The sequence below is a fragment of the Babylonia areolata genome, chromosome 9 (assembly GCF_041734735.1).
Source record: "Babylonia areolata isolate BAREFJ2019XMU chromosome 9, ASM4173473v1, whole genome shotgun sequence".
Taxonomy (NCBI): domain Eukaryota; kingdom Metazoa; phylum Mollusca; class Gastropoda; order Neogastropoda; family Buccinidae; genus Babylonia; species Babylonia areolata.
The window spans coordinates 15731701-15749148 of record NC_134884.1 but is presented as its reverse complement, the minus strand read 5'-3'; the positions used below and the strand labels follow the sequence as shown (position 1 = coordinate 15749148).

Genomic DNA, 17448 nt, shown 5'->3' with positions numbered 1-17448 from the left:
AGGGAGAGTGTGTCGCTACACTGACAGCGCCACCCCTTTTTTTTTTGTCTGTATTTTTTTCTGCTTGCAATTTTAATTGTTTTCCTATCAAATTGGATTTAAAAAAATTTTTTTTTTTACAGAATTCTACCACGGATAACCCTTTTGTTGCCCTGTATTCTTTAACACGCGTTGAGTGCATGCTGCGTACGGGACCTTGGTTTATCGTCTCATCCGAGTGACTAGCATCCAGACCACCACTCAAGGTCTAAAGAGGGGGAGAAAATACCGGCGACTGTGCCGGGATCCGAACCAATGCGCTCAGATTCTCTCCCTTCCTAGGCGGACGTGTTATGACTGGGCCAACACTCCACTTTATGCTCTTACTTCTTGGACAACATCCAGAAGTCCACTGCATTTACAGAAAAAGTATTTTCAAAAGGAAGTTTTCTATCTAAAATTACGTTTAAGTAACATACTTACCGTGACCCACTAGTGCAGACTCCGGCAGGGGTGTGACATTCCTGTCCTGTGCAAACTACTATCCGCCTATGTGGTGAAAACGAAAGTAGCTACGGCCGAAAACCTCCTGGAAGTAGGTAACCTCCCCTTTGCCCCCCTGACTAGCGCCCTCTTTTTCCGGCAGCCATCATGACTCCTGTTCCTGTGCTCTTCAAACGGATAAGTTTATTTGTATTTTCTGTCTGTCTGTCGATTCTCTGGTGTTCTTGTTTTTTTGTCAAATTATGTCTCCAACCATGTGGAGGTGGTCAGGTGGTAATGCACCTGACTGGGAAGCAACTGTCCCTGGGTTCAATTCCAATAAATGACAGGTGCAATAGCCGAGTGGTTAAAGTGTTGGACTTTCAATCTGAGGGTCCCTGGTTCGAATTTTGGCAATGGCGCCTGGTGGGTAAAGGGTGGAGATTTTTTTGATCCTACGAGTCAACATATGCATGTTAAAGATCACGTAATCCATGTCAAAACCAAAGTACTCTCCAGGATTGCACAGGCGACAGCAGCACTCACAAAACTGAGATACATCTGGAATAACCGGAACATTGCACTCGGCTCAAAGATCAGACTGATGCGTACCCTGGTGACATCAATACTCTTGTATGCATGTGAATCGTGGACCTTAACAGCTGAAATAGAAAAGAGAATACAGTCCACTGAGATGAGATGCTTTCGAAGACTCCTGGGCATCTCCTACAAAGATCATATCACGAACGAAGAAGTTCGAAACAGAATCAGGCAAGTCACTGGGCCCTACGAAGACCTGTTGACCTTGGTCAAGAGACGCAAGCTCAAATGGTATGGCCATGTCACAAGATCATCAGGGCTTGCCAAAACATTCCTGCAGGGCACAGTGCAAGGGGGGAGAAGGAGAGGCAGACAGAGGAAGAGACGGGAGGACAACATCCCAGAATGGACGGGCTTGAGGTTGAGCGATACAGTCAGGAGGTCAGAAAACCGAGAGGACTGGAGGATGCTGGTTGCCAGATCACCTCTGGCACCCCAACAGTCCACAAGACTACGGGATAGGTGGGTGGGTGAATCCATGTCAGCTTTCGGTGGTTATGGAAACAAGAATATACACAGCATGCACCCCCACCCTCCTCCCCGAAAACATGCCTACATGGTGTGGTAAAAACGGTCATGCACGTAAAAGCCCATTCATGTACATATAAATGAGCATGGGAGTTGCAGCTCACAAATAAAGAAGGAGAAGAATTCCACTAAATGAACCCATGTTTTTACTCCCTGCTTCTACTCCACCAGACTGTGAATGGTGGTGGCCTGGGTGCTATCTAGTGACAACACACAGGTCAGCCCGAATTTCACAGCGAGAAATCTGTTGTGACAGCGCCACTAAGTTATCTCATACACAAATGCACACACACACACACACACACACACATATACTGACAACACCACTAACTTATCTCATACATACACACACACACACACACATCCGCACACATGCCCTCCAACCATTCCCCCAACATACACATGAGCACACAGACGAGCACAGAACACACATCAATGCTCACACACACACACATGCACACATAGAGGCACATGCAACACATTTACACGGTCACGCTGACAAACACACATATGCACAATATCACAAAATTCATGCATAAATCTGGGGCTCCATAACGATGAAAATTAGTAGAAAAAAAGAAACCTCTTTGGGAATGTTTCAAACATTAAAAAAAATGTGGAAGCATGACAAATAGGATGAGGATGTGTGTGTGTGTGTGTGTGTGTGTGTGTGTGTGTGTGTGTGTGTGAGTGTGTGTGTGAGAGTGTGTGTGTGTATGCGTGTGCGTGTGTGCGTGTGCGCAATCAGGTTTACAATCACATGTGCACACCAACCCACAACCACGTGCAAATTCTTGAACAACTGTTCACTCTTTAAGTGGATGCAGAACAAAAAACAAAAACAATCCTGCATTCCAACCTCCAATACCCTCACACATCATCTCATGCAACCTTCATTTTCTCCTTGATACTGCGAGCAAAGTTCTTTGGGTCCTGTGGCCTTAGAATGACCTTGACCACTGCCTTGTGATCGCTTCCCATGATTCCCTCCACCTCAAAGTCGGCATCCCTGAGAACACAGGGAAATTGTCATTGCTACAATGGATTCAAGGGAGACAAAAGTAAATCAAAATCAAAAACGTCTCCAACCTCTTTCACCGCCACATTTCAGCGACTTCAGTCGACATGAGGAGTCATGTTAAACAGACCATTTTTCACATTGTAACAAAGCATGACAGCTGCAGCCAACTTGTCCACAATATAAGAAACTGACAAACTTACCCTCCCCCTCCTCGCAACCCCCCCCCCTCCCCCCAAGTTTGAGGGGAACAAGTCCACTGTGATGGTTTGACATGAACTGAATCATGTGACTGAGAGTGTTGAGTGTAAAAAATATTTGGCGCTTCGGGAGTGTTTTTCGCACCGAAACTTGCCAGAGAAAGAGCTAAATTTGTTACCATATGATATACATCACAAATATGTTTAACCATTCATCCAACTCAATATAATGAAGCTGGTGCAACAAACAGATTTGTGGCGGAACATAAGCAGATGTGAATGTTTTTCAAACATGTCAATTTCAGAAAGATTTATGAATGTACAATCACATACTCTGCTCATTGTCTTGTAAACAGACATATAAAACAAGTGAACAATCCACACGAGTACAGAGAGATAGCGCCTGTATTTAGAGTCACTCTTACTAGACAGGAAGAGGCTGCATGCAGCACAAGCAGTTTCAATTTCAGTTTCAGTTTCAAGGAGTTATTGAAGTGTATGCACTGATCCATGTACACTACATCAAATCTGCTGTAACAAAAAAAAAAAAAAAAAAATCTTTTTACAGAAGCAGATGCCCGACCATCAAATAAACCCGGTATGCTTTGACAGCCTACCCTAGATCTGTGTAAAACATTATCACAAAAAGAACTTAAGCATTTCAGTTAAAAGAAAATAAATAAAGTAAGTAAACTAAAATGTAATAAAGTGAATAATGTATGAATACTATGATAGTCAGTCATGTTCGACTATGACCATCAGAATAGCAGAGGAGGCAACTGCCGTCCTAACTATCTGGGCTAGAATTTGATTATAGTGGAGAGTATCTTCTATTCTTGCCCAAGTTACATCCCCACTCTCTTGGCCAAGAGGGATTTAGGACAGTCGGCGCTGGGAAGGTTCCCAAAGGCCAACTACCCCCCAAGACTGCAGCACTAAGACTGGTAAGAGCCAGTGCAATTTTGCCTCCTAGTCTGAAAGTGAATGAAAAATAATGTAGAAGGCAAACGACTGAAATAAAACAAGAATAAAAATGGGCCAAGTAAATCTTTCACCATATTAGGAACAATGGGGCCATTCACATTAACTCCTTCACTGCTGCTAAGTATGCTCATCAGTAATGGTCTCTCACCTCGATGAGACATGGCAGGGCTTACATGTCAGGGACTCAGTCACCACTCTGTATCTGGACTTCTTCCCCTATAAGGACTGCATAACTTTTGTTCAGCAAAAACAGTGACACCATTGATGAATACACAAAACAGCACTGACTGCCTTTAAAACTGATGCTGCGCTAATGTCGTTTCACCAGGGTTCAGTGGTTAAGGGGTTAAAAGATTTTTTTTTTAGTTAAACAGATCACCCGATGGACTCACCGGCACACGACAGGCCGAATGTCGGCGTAGTACTCCCCCCGCTCGAACTGGAGCTGGGGGGTGCTCTCCCCATAGTACATCTGGTCGAACCAGTCGTTTCCCGGGGCATGGGCTATGACGTCCTCCCCTGTCAGCCCCACCCCCAGCCAGTTGCTGAAGTGGTTGAAGTTGAAGGGCGCAGACCACATGACCACCAGCCGCCGGTTCATCGGCTGGATCAGCCAGGAGACGGTGCCAAAGGTCCCCTCCGCCAGGCCCGAGATCTTGCGGGCTACCTGCGTGCAGAAAGGTGGGTTGTTTTATTTTTGTTTGGCTGGTTGTGTTTAACAATGTGATTAAATGGTGATTAATATGACAGGTGCAATAGCTGAGTGGTTAAAGCACACACACACACATACACACACAGACATAAGCACATGCACGTACATATGCACGTACACACACACACACATATATATATATATATATATATTTTTTTTTTTTATATAAAGAGAGAAAGAGAGAGAGAGGGCCACAGAGGGTCACAGAGAGACAGAGAGAGAGATAGAGAAAAAGAGAGATATATAGTTACAGAGAGAAAGAAAGTCAGTCAGAGAGAGAGAGAGAAAACAATAACAATTCAGAGGAAAAGTGGACTGTGGAGTGTTTGAATCTGGGTATGTGAAAACAAGAGTGCGGATCTGAAGCTGATCACAGACTTCAGGTTCAGTTCTGCCACAGACTCAGTGCCAGCAGACCTGCCAGTCCCTGAAGTGACTTTGGGAGGGGTGGGAGATATTATTTTCAATAGCCGAGTGGATAAAGCGTTAAGACTTTCAATCTGAGGGTCCAGGGTCGAATCTCGATGACGGCGCCTGGTGGGTAAAAGGTGGAGATTTTTCTGATCTCCCAGGTCAACATATGTCCAGACCTGTTAGTGCCTGAACCCCCTTCCTGTGTATATGCACGCAGAAGATCAAATACGCACTTTAAAGATCCTGTAATCCATGTCAGCATTTGGTGGGTTATGGAAACAAGAACATACCCAGCATGCACACCCCTGAAAATGGAGTATGGCTGCCTACATGGTGTATGAGTATATGTGTGCGTGACTGAAACCTGATTGAGTGATACAGGAAATGAATAATGAGTGCCTAAATGGCAGCCATCAGTCAGCTTTACCCAGGTAGGCAACCTGTTGTGCAAATGACCCCAAGTTTGTAAAATGCTTAGAGCTTGGTGTCCAACTGAGGATAGGTGCTATATGAGTATCCATATCATTATCATCATCAAATCTGTGGGGAACGTCTGAAAGTTGAGGGAAATATACTCTTGATACAGCACACGCAACATATCTCAAGCCCAAATAAATGAAAGCAAGATACTTTTCAGTGTATTCCTCACAAAAGTTTTGGTCAGTTTGTTATTTGTGTGTGTGTGTGTGTGTGTGTGTGTGTGTGTGTGTGTGTGCTATTTTTTCATGTGTGTGTGTGTGTGTGTTTGTGTATGCGCGCGTGCGTGCATGCATGTGTGCGCACGTGCATGCATGTGTGTGTGTATGCGTGCATGCGTGTGTGTGTGTGTGTGGTTTTTTTTCAGCTGAAGCCTTTCCCTTGCCTTTGACATAAAGGCATTCGAACAGGAAATAGCAGGAAATGACAACCTGTGGGTTTTGACAGATACTGCCATGGTGTGAATGCTGATTGCCTGATGAAAAAAATAGGCTGGCGGAAGTAAGTGGGAGTAAAAGGTGGATTATCCAGTCAGTGAAAGTGCTGTCACAATGCCAGCGCTACACATCCTTTTGTTGTTGGTGGTGGTGGTAGTGGTGGTGGTGGTGGTGGTGGTGTGTGAGCAGAATAAATCAATCTAAAGTTGGGGGGAACAAATTCTATCAACACTGAGGAGGAATTAGAGGAGCTGGGCATAACCCACAAGAAACTGTCTGTGCTGTGCTGCCATGAAGACACACACATCAGAGAAGGCTATGTGCTTCCACTGAGTCATTCAGTTGTGCACGCAGGATACTTCCTATTAACTCACTCAGTACGGCCAGTCCTCTCTTCTCCTCTACACTGACCCCTCGGATGTCCAGTGGGTGTCTGAATGACCCAACCTTTAGCTTCCGTCGTCAGAATTGTGGTATTCTTTGTCAACATTCACCTCTTCAGTATAAGAGCCTTCCGCTTGCAATATTTTGATGATGGTAATTGGGGTGAAACGCTGTTAATGTCGTCTCTTTCGCCGTTCGTATGAGAATACACACAAAAAAGTTCATCAAAGCGACACTAGGAGTTCAAGTGATCACATCTCCTAATAAACCATGTTCTTCTCATAAAATGATGAGCAGAACAGATGACATGAGATGTAATCAAATAATGATAGATTTAAAAAAAAAAAAAAGAAGGAAAAAATATAAACAACATAGAAGATTAGAACCAAATGAAGCTAAATTGCTCGCCTTCATCAACTCCCCCCCAACCCAAAACCCTGTTAATTCAGGTTGTCAAAGTGAAAAGGCAAAAAATACAACATACAACAAAGAATAGATGTGTGTGTGTATGTGTGTGTGTGTGTGTGTGTGTGTGTGTGTGTGTGTGTGTGTGTGTGTGTGTGTGTGTGAAGAGGAAGACAAGCAGCATGAAGGAGATGGAAGGTGCCAAGATAGGACAATCGTGTTATTTTCCCCCCATATTATTCCATATATGTGCGCATGCATACACACACACACACACACACACACACACACACACCCTTCCACCCACACCCACACACACAACCACCGACCATGACTTCCCTGGCAGTGGCAGGAACGAACCAGAGTGACATGCACACACACACACCCACACACACACACCCTCCCCACACCTCACCCACCCACAAACAACCCCAACCAACCGACCATGACTTCCCTGGCAGTGGGCGGGAACCAGAGTGACACACACACACCCTTCCCACACCTCTCCCACCCACCCACCCACAAACAACCCCAACCAACTGACCATGACTTCCCTGGTGGCGGGGGCCACAGCGGAGGGAGCCAGGGTGAGTGTGCCACGACCCAGCTGGACGTGGGGGAGGGTCAGCGGGTGGCACGTCCAGTTCTCCACCTCCACCCCGCACGTCACCCGGTACCCGTCCTGCAGGAGGGCCAGGGTCGAGGTGCCCTCCAGGGAGGTTCCAGCTGTGATGCTGGTGGCTGCGCGGGAGCCGGGGAGAGAGAGAGATTTTACACACACACACATGCATGATGTATGCATGCATGTTCGTGCACACATGTGCAGGCAGCCACGTATGCTATGCACCAAACCAGATTTGAAGGTTTTAAACTATGGAAGTTTTTTTTAACTTTGGAGTGGAAAGTTTGAAGTGGTGACTCGTATTAATTGGTTGTTTTTTTATCCTTGTAGTAGTTATTGACGCGGCGATAGCCTTGAGATGGCCTTAGTGGTCGGCGAGGCTCTAAGCACCATAATTTCATTTCAATTTCATTTACGCTATGCACCACACATACACAGACACAGAAACTCATGCACACACACACACAGAGACCCACACAGACACACAGACACAGACAGACAGACAGACAGACACACATAAGCACATGCACGTATGTACACACATACACACACACACACACACACACACACATATATATATATATATATATACAGAGAGAGAGAGAGAGAGAGAGAGAGAGTATATACACACACAGACACACACACACATAACAAATATACAACACACACACACACACACATATATATATATATATATATATATATATATATATATATATATACATATAAACTGACAACTACTGCTACAAAACTGCTACACACCACTTACCAGGGTTTGTAGCGGTATTCCCAATGCTCTCAGCGCCTGTGCAAAAGAACCTCTGCACTGCTGGATGGTATTTCCCGACGGCGTACACCACCAGCGAAAGCAAGCCCGCCAGAACCACCGCCCAGTGCCAGCCAAACACAAACTCCATCACAGCCACAGTGACTCCAGCCACCACAGACCCCACGATGGTTGGGGTCAAGGCTTGGTTGACAAATTTCATGAACGTACTGCTGTTGGTCGTCGACTTCACCAACTCTTGACGACTGCCGGAGCCTTCTCTCTGCAGCAGCAATGCTGCCTCAGGCACGTGTTCGATTTGTGGTGGTGTAGTCTGTGATCCGGAGCACTCACTTTGATGAAGCTCTGAGAGGCTCCTCTGGAGGTTCCCTGGAGGACTTGGTGATTCGGTTTGGATTTCCCGACGACACGGGCTTTCCTGTCCTGAGTTATCTTGCTGACTGACCTGATTTTTGGCAACGTTTCCAGAATCTGAAATCATTATGATATGCAATCAAGCTGTTTCAATGTTTGTTTGGGATCTGATCTGAAGTTCGACTTCAATGCAGTAAAATCATTTGAGGACTGTATGAATAATACAAAAACAACTATATGTGGTACAACACAACATGTGTGTGTGTTTGTGTGTGTGTGTGTGTGTGTGTGTGTGTGTGTGTGTATTTATCATATGAATACATGCTCATGTACAAAAGCACACAAAGAAATCACGAGAGAATTTGATTAGTTAAGAGTTCAGTTCTGAAACAAGAAAGTCTGTGAGGCATCTATCAACAAATTCAATTTATGGAATATTATGCAAAATCGATGGCAACAGCACTGCACACAGGTAAGGTCATCTGTTGACAGAATAATGTGCCATTGATCTTCTTCTTTCTGTAATCTGCAGGAATATATATTTTTGAATATCAAATTTTTTCTCTCTTTTTAGAAGATATAATTTTATCACTGCTTGTAGCTGAACATTTTTTTTTTATTTATACACTTTTCAGCTTTCTGAAGTTTAACAAGCCTTTAATTAAACACACCACAGGAATATTCTCATTATATCTGAAGCATACAAAAATCTAGATTACTGGCAAATATAAGAAGAGCATCAATTGTTAAGTACAGTGCTCAAAAGTTACCTGCTCCAAAAATTTTACTTGTAATAAAAATAAAAAAATTATTAAAAAAAATTCTTCCCCTCTCCTGTTCCTCCCCCACCCCTATCAACAACAACAACAAAAAAGGTAGACCTAGCAGTTACTGGAACGAATACTAATATATTCACATTAAAGTAGTTTCACACAGGCATATATATATATATATACTCACCAACACTCTCTTTGTGATCTTGCTGCAGTTTGCAATAACATGAAACACACAAAATGTCCTTGCTTTCCTTCTGGTCTCCTCTTCCTGTCAGAGACGCACACACTGTTCTTTCCTGTGGGTTTAAGTCAGTAACATTCACGCTGCCTTCAAAATGGAAAATCAGCTTTGCGCACGCTACACACTTGCCGCTTTTGACAAACTTGACTTTGGGTGCTGTGGTTGCCATACTTTGGTGGTGTTCATTTATTTAAACTGTATCGTCTGTTTTTGACTCTGATTTTATCATTCCTTGGTGATCCATTTTCTAGGCTTCCTAATTCTCTGTTGCACTTCGGTCAGCTGGGCTATAAATGTTGATATGAATTAACCTAGAAATACCAAAAATAATAGGTATATATATGGGATATATTGGGGCAATAATGAAGTTTAAATATGAGACCAGCTGTTCTTTTTCTTGCAAGCTATCGTCATAAGTTCATCATATGATTCTTCAAATTCAAAATAATACCTTAATGCAAAGCCTTTCTGATCATTGTCAGACAGGTGTATACTTTCTTAGTTTCTAACCTTGATGAATTTATGTACTTTGCATAGTTACAGTGACTGAATTTATTTCATAAGGAAAGAAAAAAAAAGAGAAGGAAAAAAAAAACCCCACTTTTGTGAAAGCCAAGCAATAATTCTACCCAATGAGAAGGTGCCATCTCAGAATCATGGTTTGATATAAGCAGCCGACGCCCAGGCGAGTTAGACATGAACTGATGCCCAGATAGCAAGCACTCACGCTCAAACTATAATAATTCTTTCAGGGCGCCCTCCCATAGGGTAAACCTCCGATTAAATTTTATCTTCCAGGTAAGTCTCGTTTAATCAGTCAGTCTTACTATAGATCTTGGTTTCTCATGAATAGTGTGAATGTTCTCTTGTATATTAGTTGCGAGAAGATACGGATGGCAGTAACTTGCAGATCAGTGAAATACTTATTCATTCCAAACATGAACATAAACAGTAGCTTACTGTCACTGGCCAAAAAAATAAGAACAGTAACAATAACACCCCAAAAAATGTTACTAAGATCAGATCATATGACTGGGATATAACAACAAATCTATGAGGCTTTTTCACATATATTTCCTGTTTTATTTTCTATTTTTTGCACAGCTAAGCCAGTCTCTTGACTGGGCTGACTGAAAGTCTGATGCTTTAACAAGTTCTTGACTGGACTGAAAGTTACACCCAATAAACTAAATCAGGTCAAAGTACATAAGCTCAACTAAAGTCCGCTTTTAGTCGGTGACTTGAGTGGTCACTCACTAAACTGAGGATTATATCATGAAGACCTGAACAACAGAGAGCTGCTTAGCTGACAACCATCTCATCCTCACCAACACACCAGGTGACAAGGCAACAAGCATCATTCAAGCACTGAAAAACTTCACCAGAACACCAGATATTGCCTGAAAACTTAACAAGCATACCAGCTATTGCCTGAAAACTTAACAAGCATGCCAAATATTGCCTGCAAACTTAACAAGCATGCCGGATATTGCCTGAAAATGTACCCAGAACACCAGATACTGCCTGAAAACTTAATTTTAACCATAACACCAGATATTGCCTGAAAACATAACAAACATACCAGATATTGTCTGAAAACTTAATCGGCACACCAGAAATTGCCTGAAAACTTAATTTTAACCAGCACACCAGATACTGCCTGAAAACATTACAATCATACCAGATAGTCTGAAAACTTAACCAGAACTCCAGATATTGTCTGAAAACTTAACCAGCACCAGATTTTGCTTGAAAACCTAACCAGCGCACCAGATATTGCCACCAGCACACCAGATATTGCCTGAAAACTTAACCAGGACACCAAACAGAGGATGACAGCAACATTGGAAACTGACTAAGAGTAAGAGCCTAAATGAGGATCATCAGCATGCTCTATGACCTCCAAGAGGAAGTTCAACACAGACACACAAATGCAGTCTCACTGTGGGCAGGCAATATCAGATGATAGGTCTCGTTTCCTCTCTTTGCGGAACTGACACTTCTGGTCGAGGTCCTGAATATGTTTCACTCCTCAAACACCAGAACTCCCTTGAAGACAGCTGGGTTTTTTTTCCTATTGAAGTGTATTTTTCTACAGAATTTTGCCATGGACAACCATTTTGTTGCTGTGGGTTCTTTTACATGCACTAAGTGCATGCTGCACATGGTTTATTGTCTAATCCGAATGACTAGCGTCAAGACCATCACTCAAGGTCTAGTGGAGGGGGAGAAAATACTGGTGACTGTGCCATGATTCGAACCAGAGCGCTCAGATTCTCTCGCTTCCTAGGCGGACGCATTACCTCTAGGTCAGGAATCCTGCACACCCCAAGGGAAGCTAACCACTGTGCCAAAGCACATGTCCTGTTCACTGCCCCTCAGATATTGACACCAGACAGAGAGCCGACCTCTCAGACTGTTGGTCTCTTCTTCACAAACTTTCAGACATTATACAAGAACAAGAGCTGGTCCTGCAAGAAATGAAACTGGGTTCTACAGATCGTTAGTATCAGTAATACACAAGTGGTATTGCAATGAATTCCCTCCCACATACTGTGAAGTCATGGGCGATTTAAAGGCAAGGCAAGGCAAACACTACAGAGCAGGCAGCAAGCTGGAACAGAGAACACAGCCAAAGAGAAAGTAAGTCTGTTTTGTGAAGCCACTTCAGGACTGCATGGAGGAATGCCTTCCCCTGGTAGGTTTTTTTTTTTCTTCTTCTTTTTCTTTTTTCTTTTAGGTAACGTGGGCCTGCTACAGCATTATGTTGTATTTGGGTCTGGCATTGGTCCTAGCTTGCTAGGACGACAGGCGACCATCGGTGTAGCTTGCTGGCAGGGAAAATAAATTAGGTTAGACATGGGTGGTGGTGTTTTTTTGTTTGTTTTTGTTGTGGGTTTTTTTTTGTTTTTTTTTGGGGGGGTTTTTGTGTGTTTTGTTTGTTTGTTTGTTGTTGTTTTTTTTTGTTGTTTTTTTTGGGGGGGTTACTTTTTTTTTTAATCAACACCATGGGGAAATACTGCATCCATCCGAATAAAAGTGGCGAATAAACTAGTATAATGGCAGCAGCTTCAAGAAGTTCAGCATCCATCAGCTGGACCCATCAAGTCACCATCTACGGGCTCAGTACAGATCGCCAACTCCTCTTCCATCTCTATTGCATGAAAACACCCCACACGGATAAACACCCGAGTGGTTCACACACACACACACACACACACACACACACACAATCCACATGTTGCTGTCCTGTCCCACCATCTTAACATCTTATGGAATGCACTGAATAATTCAACAAAAACAACTAAAACTATTGACCAGTTCAAGAATCTTCTAGACAATGACTCTAAATCATTAATAAAACCATTCGATTTTGATGAATGAACATTTAAAAAATTTCATACGCATGTACGCAACCCTAAACTATTTCTAAATTAGGAAGGGGCGTTGAAAAGCCAAAAAGGCTTTAAAAAAAAAAAAATTAAATAAAATAAAAAAAGTCCCAAATTCTGTACCTGTACCTGATACAGGAAAATATGTCCCACCTTCAAAGCTCAAGAATATATATATTGTTTTCTTATCACATCATAAAATATCACATCAACGGCTTATAAACTTTCACATTACCACATCACATCCTGTTTGAGACAATTTCTCAATTTTTGTTGTTGGCCGGCATTCTAAAGTGAAAGCAAGACGAGGAAACGTTACATATACTGAAACTAAGGGAGCTTACTTTGAAAGCTTTGCGATCTAACATGGCTACCACAGGGTCAACGGGTGATGAAAGAGCAGACGACAAACCTGCTGACTCCCCTGCACCTCAAAAGAAGTTTCAAAGAACAGAAGAAGAAGACTTTGGTTTTTATTTCTATCCCCAGCGTGGAGGATCAGAAGAAGTTAAATCTTTCTGGAGTTCTGTATGGGGGCGGTCGGGAGGGAACAACTTTCGGTGTGAAGCCAATGTCACCTGGTGTGTGCAGAACGGTGAGAAAAAAACTACTACACACAAACAAGTGTGAGCACTCACAATCACGTAAACAAACAAACACGTACAAGTTTGTAAACAACCAGCAGAAGTATGAGTTTATTATTTTAATTATTATGATGGTTGGTACTGCATGGGATTGGTAAGGAAGAGGTGTGTTTTGAGAGACTTGTCAAAACTAGAGACCCACCCATATTATAAGTGCATAGCTTTTTATTTGTATTTTTTCGGAAATGGTAAATGCAAGAATGTTCTTGTAGAATACTGCAGTTGCTGAACTTTATACATGACCACACACACAAACACATGCACGTGCACACATATGAGCACACACACAGACACACACACACACACACACACACACACACACACACACACACACACACACACAACATAATACACAAACACACACACACACACACACACACACACACACACACACACACACAACAGCCTGAAAGGACCTTAACGGTGGGGATTTACAGGCTGGAAACGGCCCTCTGTGGTTGGCTGAGCCATTGGTAACACATATTCATACACACACACACACACACACACACACACACACACACACACACATGTACATGAGTCTAGCACACACATACACCACCAACATTCCTGTTATAATTGTTATTCATACACAACTTGTGTACAGATGTTGAATAAGTTTAACTAATGACAGTTTCATCCTGCCAGAGTGGTGTGCAAATATGCACCTGTGACTGTGTGTGTGAGAGAGACAGTGTGTGTGTGTGTGTGTGTGTGTGTGTGCGCATATGTGTATGTGTGTGTGAGCACGTGCTCTGTTTGTCTCCAAAATTAATGTGTTCTCCCATCTTTCTGTAACAGACCCAATGGTGAAACTCATGACAAGAGCATTAAAGTCCCATGGTTGGTAAGTATATAACTATTCAGCAGAAATACACACAGTTGGTGTGTGTGTGTGTGTGTGTGTGTGTGTGTGTGTGTGTGTGTGATCTGTTTCTGTCTTCCGTGCATTAAGAATAAATTGTGATTATTGTCAAGCTGATCATTTTGTAAAGTATCCTGGTGTGTGTGTGTGTGTTACTGTGTGTATGTTGGTGTGTGTTATTTTTTCATGTACCCAATCAAGTGAAGTCAACCTCCGTCGACACATATCCTGTGAGAACTGCTTGGAGAAGGTGAATGGAGGGTTTGATCCAACCACAAATCAGGTGAGCTTGCAAACTCACCACAATATTCAATATGATATATTACATATTTTTTGCACTGGCTAGGACTGGAAACATCAAAGTGCAATTCCTGTGGCATGTGGATTATGATTTTTTCTAAGGCTCCAATCCATCAAACACACACTTTCATGCCTGTTGGCATACATGCTTGTGCACACATGCTCATGCACTTTCAGAATATATATTTGATTTCAAGCAAGCATCATACGAATATGTTTTTCAGTTCAACATTAGTAAATCTGATTAAAAAATGGGTACTGCACTGTGCTGTACAAATACATGCTCTTGTTCATGCATGTCTGCACATTGTTCATGCAAGTATGTAGATGAACATGTAGGCAATAAGACACATGAATTTGCAAAAACAGAAATGTGTGTGCACACTCGCACACATCTACTCAATCACTCATTCTGATGTACTCACAGTCACCATCCACTAAGTTTTAAAAACAAGGCCAAAGATAGAATGTTGCCTAATGATTGGATGAAGTGTGTAACCTGGTTTGGAAAGACATAACAACAATTATATCCTGAAGATGCTTAGAGATTGTCCTGGATAAATTTCATCCTGAATGCTTATAGATTGCCATGTTTAATGAATTACTAGATATCAATCTTCAATTTTGAGAGATTGGCCCATTTTTACTCCCCAGCCTTTTGCTTTGTGATAGTTCTTTTGTCTCTGTGTTTCTGCAGGTTGTGATTTGCCAGAACAATGTAAAAAAGCGCAGTACATGCTGCAACGTGCTTGCCCATGAGTTCATCCATGCCTTCGACTCCTGCCGAGCCAAGGTCGACTTTGAGGACCTTCGTCACCTTGCTTGCACAGAGGTAAATATGTCTGAGAGAGACAAAGAAAAAGTAGACTCCCAAATATTATATTATTATAAATCATTTTGGTAGATTTGTTTTCTTTGATTTTTAGGTTTCTGAATGTATGTGAGGAAGTTTCTGTGTTTATTTCTCTGTCCTTCTTGTTTACATGAATGCAGATGAGAAGCACATTGCAGCAACTTGTTGTGTGCCCTTGTCTTGCAATAAGAGTGAGTTATTGTACTTTGTTGTTTACCATTTTTCTACTGTTAGTCATATCAACAATTTGAAACAAAGGTTATTCAATATTTATTATTTTTGCTCATCAAGAAGATAGAGTGAAAGCTAGTGACCTTTAAGGCCGAGCCTACCAGGAGGCAACGTATTTCCTTATTAGTTCTGATGGTGAGATAATCAAGAGAATATAGGACTGGTTTATTGTCAAACATAGGACAGAAATTCACAGTTCAACTGTCATCACTCTTTGCCTCTTTGCTTGGCTTCCAGATCAGAGCAGCCAACTTGATGCACTGTTCATTCATGGCTGCTTTTGCCTCAGGCGATGCATCGCCTGTCAACATTAAACAGCGCCACTCTGTAAGTCATGCAGTAGCTCAGGACTGGAGGATTAAGGGTAGGTGGGGGGATGTAGGTGGTTTGCATAAAAAATGTACTATGTACATACATATATATGTGTGCCTCTGTGTGTTTATCTTCAGTATCTGTGTTTGTGTATAAATGTATGCCTGTGTCAGTGTGTGTGTGTGTGTGTGTTTATCTCCAGTATCTGAAACAGACACATTAAACAATATGGAAAAGAGGCGGTGGGAAAAGGTGAAAGAGTCCAAAAATGCGTGTTGTGCACTTTGGAGTTAATTTCAAATAATTTCCATCTGTGTTGATATGAGTGGGTGGACAGTTTGATTGCAGTAGCGGGTATGGCTGTGCATTTGATTGTGTCTGAGTGGGTAAGGTTGTGTACTTAAATTATTATGGTACTATTTTCAGTCATATGCTGATTGAACTTTGCATAGATACCATAGATAAAAGTACAACTAAACTCAGATACATGTATTCTGATACATGTATAAACGTGAATGTTTCTATAAATTGTAACATTTTTTTAAGCCATGTCCTGAAAAAAAAAACTGTAAGCAGGATACTTTTGAGAAAAAAAATGACTGAAATCATTTTATTATTGCATTGTTGTAATTTTCTTATAGTTACTGGCAATTTCTCTCAAAATTTTTTTTTTTTTTTTCAGTTGAATCTGCTATCTATTTATGAACTTTTTGTGTGAGTGTGATATCTTTCTCGTAATGTTCCCAGTCAAAAGCACTGCACAATCTTATATTACTGGTGTTGTTGTTTTTTCCTGTCTTGTCTTTCCAGTAATGTGTCAAGTCAAAAGCTGTGCATGTTAGTGACAGTAATTGTTTTTCTCTGATATCTTTCTAGCAATGTGTCAAGTCCAAAGCGCTGCAGTCAGTTTTGATGGTACGTAATGTGCCTGTGGAGAAGGCCATGGAGATCGTCGACAGTGTGTTTGATAAATGTTACAACGACCTGGAGCCTGTGGGACGAAGACCTAGAAAAAACTCACGTGACCCAGAGAGAGCTTTATTAGAAGGACAGTACTATGGATACAGCTGATAAGTTTAACCTTTAGGTATCTGTGAGCTATTCATTTTGTTTGTTTTTTTGCCTATAGTAATTCATGTCATTTTTTAAAATTTCTATTGCCACATTGTACTTGGGGAAAGAGGATTAATTATGGTTAACTTTTATGACTTTTCTCTTGTTCTTTGGGTGTGCAAGTGTGTATGTTCAGTAGCTCATGACAGGTAAACAAGAAAAAGGCTTGAATTTAAGTTGTTATTCCATGAATCTTTCTCTTTGCCTTCCCAGAAATCAGCCTATTATCAAGGAGTAGACAAGTGAAAAGTGCTTTCATAAAGACCATGTTGCACATATAGTATGCACTGTGAAGATTATTCACAATGTTATGATAAAATGCACAAAGTTAAACAAG

General features: G+C 41.9%; 2 protein-coding genes across 2 annotated transcripts; one reads left to right on the top strand and one right to left on the bottom strand.

The window, feature by feature from the left end:
• Positions 1–161: 161 nt before the first annotated feature.
• Positions 162–13097, bottom strand: LOC143285746 (tereporin-Ca1-like). The gene is made up of 6 exons (XM_076593158.1): positions 13029–13097; positions 9345–9456; positions 8013–8501; positions 7166–7362; positions 4185–4459; positions 162–2599 (listed from the first exon to the last, which is right to left on the bottom strand). The coding sequence occupies exons 3-6, from the start codon at positions 8230–8232 to the stop codon at positions 2473–2475; spliced, it is 819 nt and encodes a 272-aa protein (XP_076449273.1). The 5' UTR covers positions 8233–8501; positions 9345–9456; positions 13029–13097; the 3' UTR covers positions 162–2472.
• Positions 13098–13155: 58 nt separating this feature from the next.
• On the top strand, positions 13156–17139 carry LOC143286089 (mitochondrial inner membrane protease ATP23 homolog). Its single transcript, XM_076593673.1, has 6 exons — positions 13156–13388; positions 14239–14284; positions 14504–14585; positions 15300–15434; positions 15924–16013; positions 16875–17139. Exons 1-6 carry the CDS (start codon positions 13160–13162, stop codon positions 17067–17069), a joined length of 777 nt encoding a protein of 258 aa, XP_076449788.1. The 5' UTR covers positions 13156–13159; the 3' UTR covers positions 17070–17139.
• Positions 17140–17448: the final 309 nt, after the last annotated feature.

Excerpts from the sequence above, each read along its gene's own strand:
- LOC143286089 (XM_076593673.1), top strand. The coding sequence starts at position 13,160 with ATGGCTACCACAGGGTCAACGGGTGATGAAAGAGCAGACGACAAACCT. Across the intron at positions 13,389-14,238 it reads CACCTGGTGTGTGCAGAACG|ACCCAATGGTGAAACTCATG; the intron begins GTGAGAAAAAAA and ends TTTCTGTAACAG. Across the intron at positions 14,586-15,299 it reads TTGATCCAACCACAAATCAG|GTTGTGATTTGCCAGAACAA; the intron begins GTGAGCTTGCAA and ends GTGTTTCTGCAG.
- LOC143285746 (XM_076593158.1), bottom strand. The coding sequence starts at position 8,232 with ATGAAATTTGTCAACCAAGCCTTGACCCCAACCATCGTGGGGTCTGTG. Across the intron at positions 7,363-8,012 it reads GAATACCGCTACAAACCCTG|CCACCAGCATCACAGCTGGA; the intron begins GTAAGTGGTGTG and ends GCTCCCGCGCAG. Across the intron at positions 4,460-7,165 it reads CCGCCACCAGGGAAGTCATG|GTAGCCCGCAAGATCTCGGG; the intron begins GTCAGTTGGTTG and ends TTCTGCACGCAG.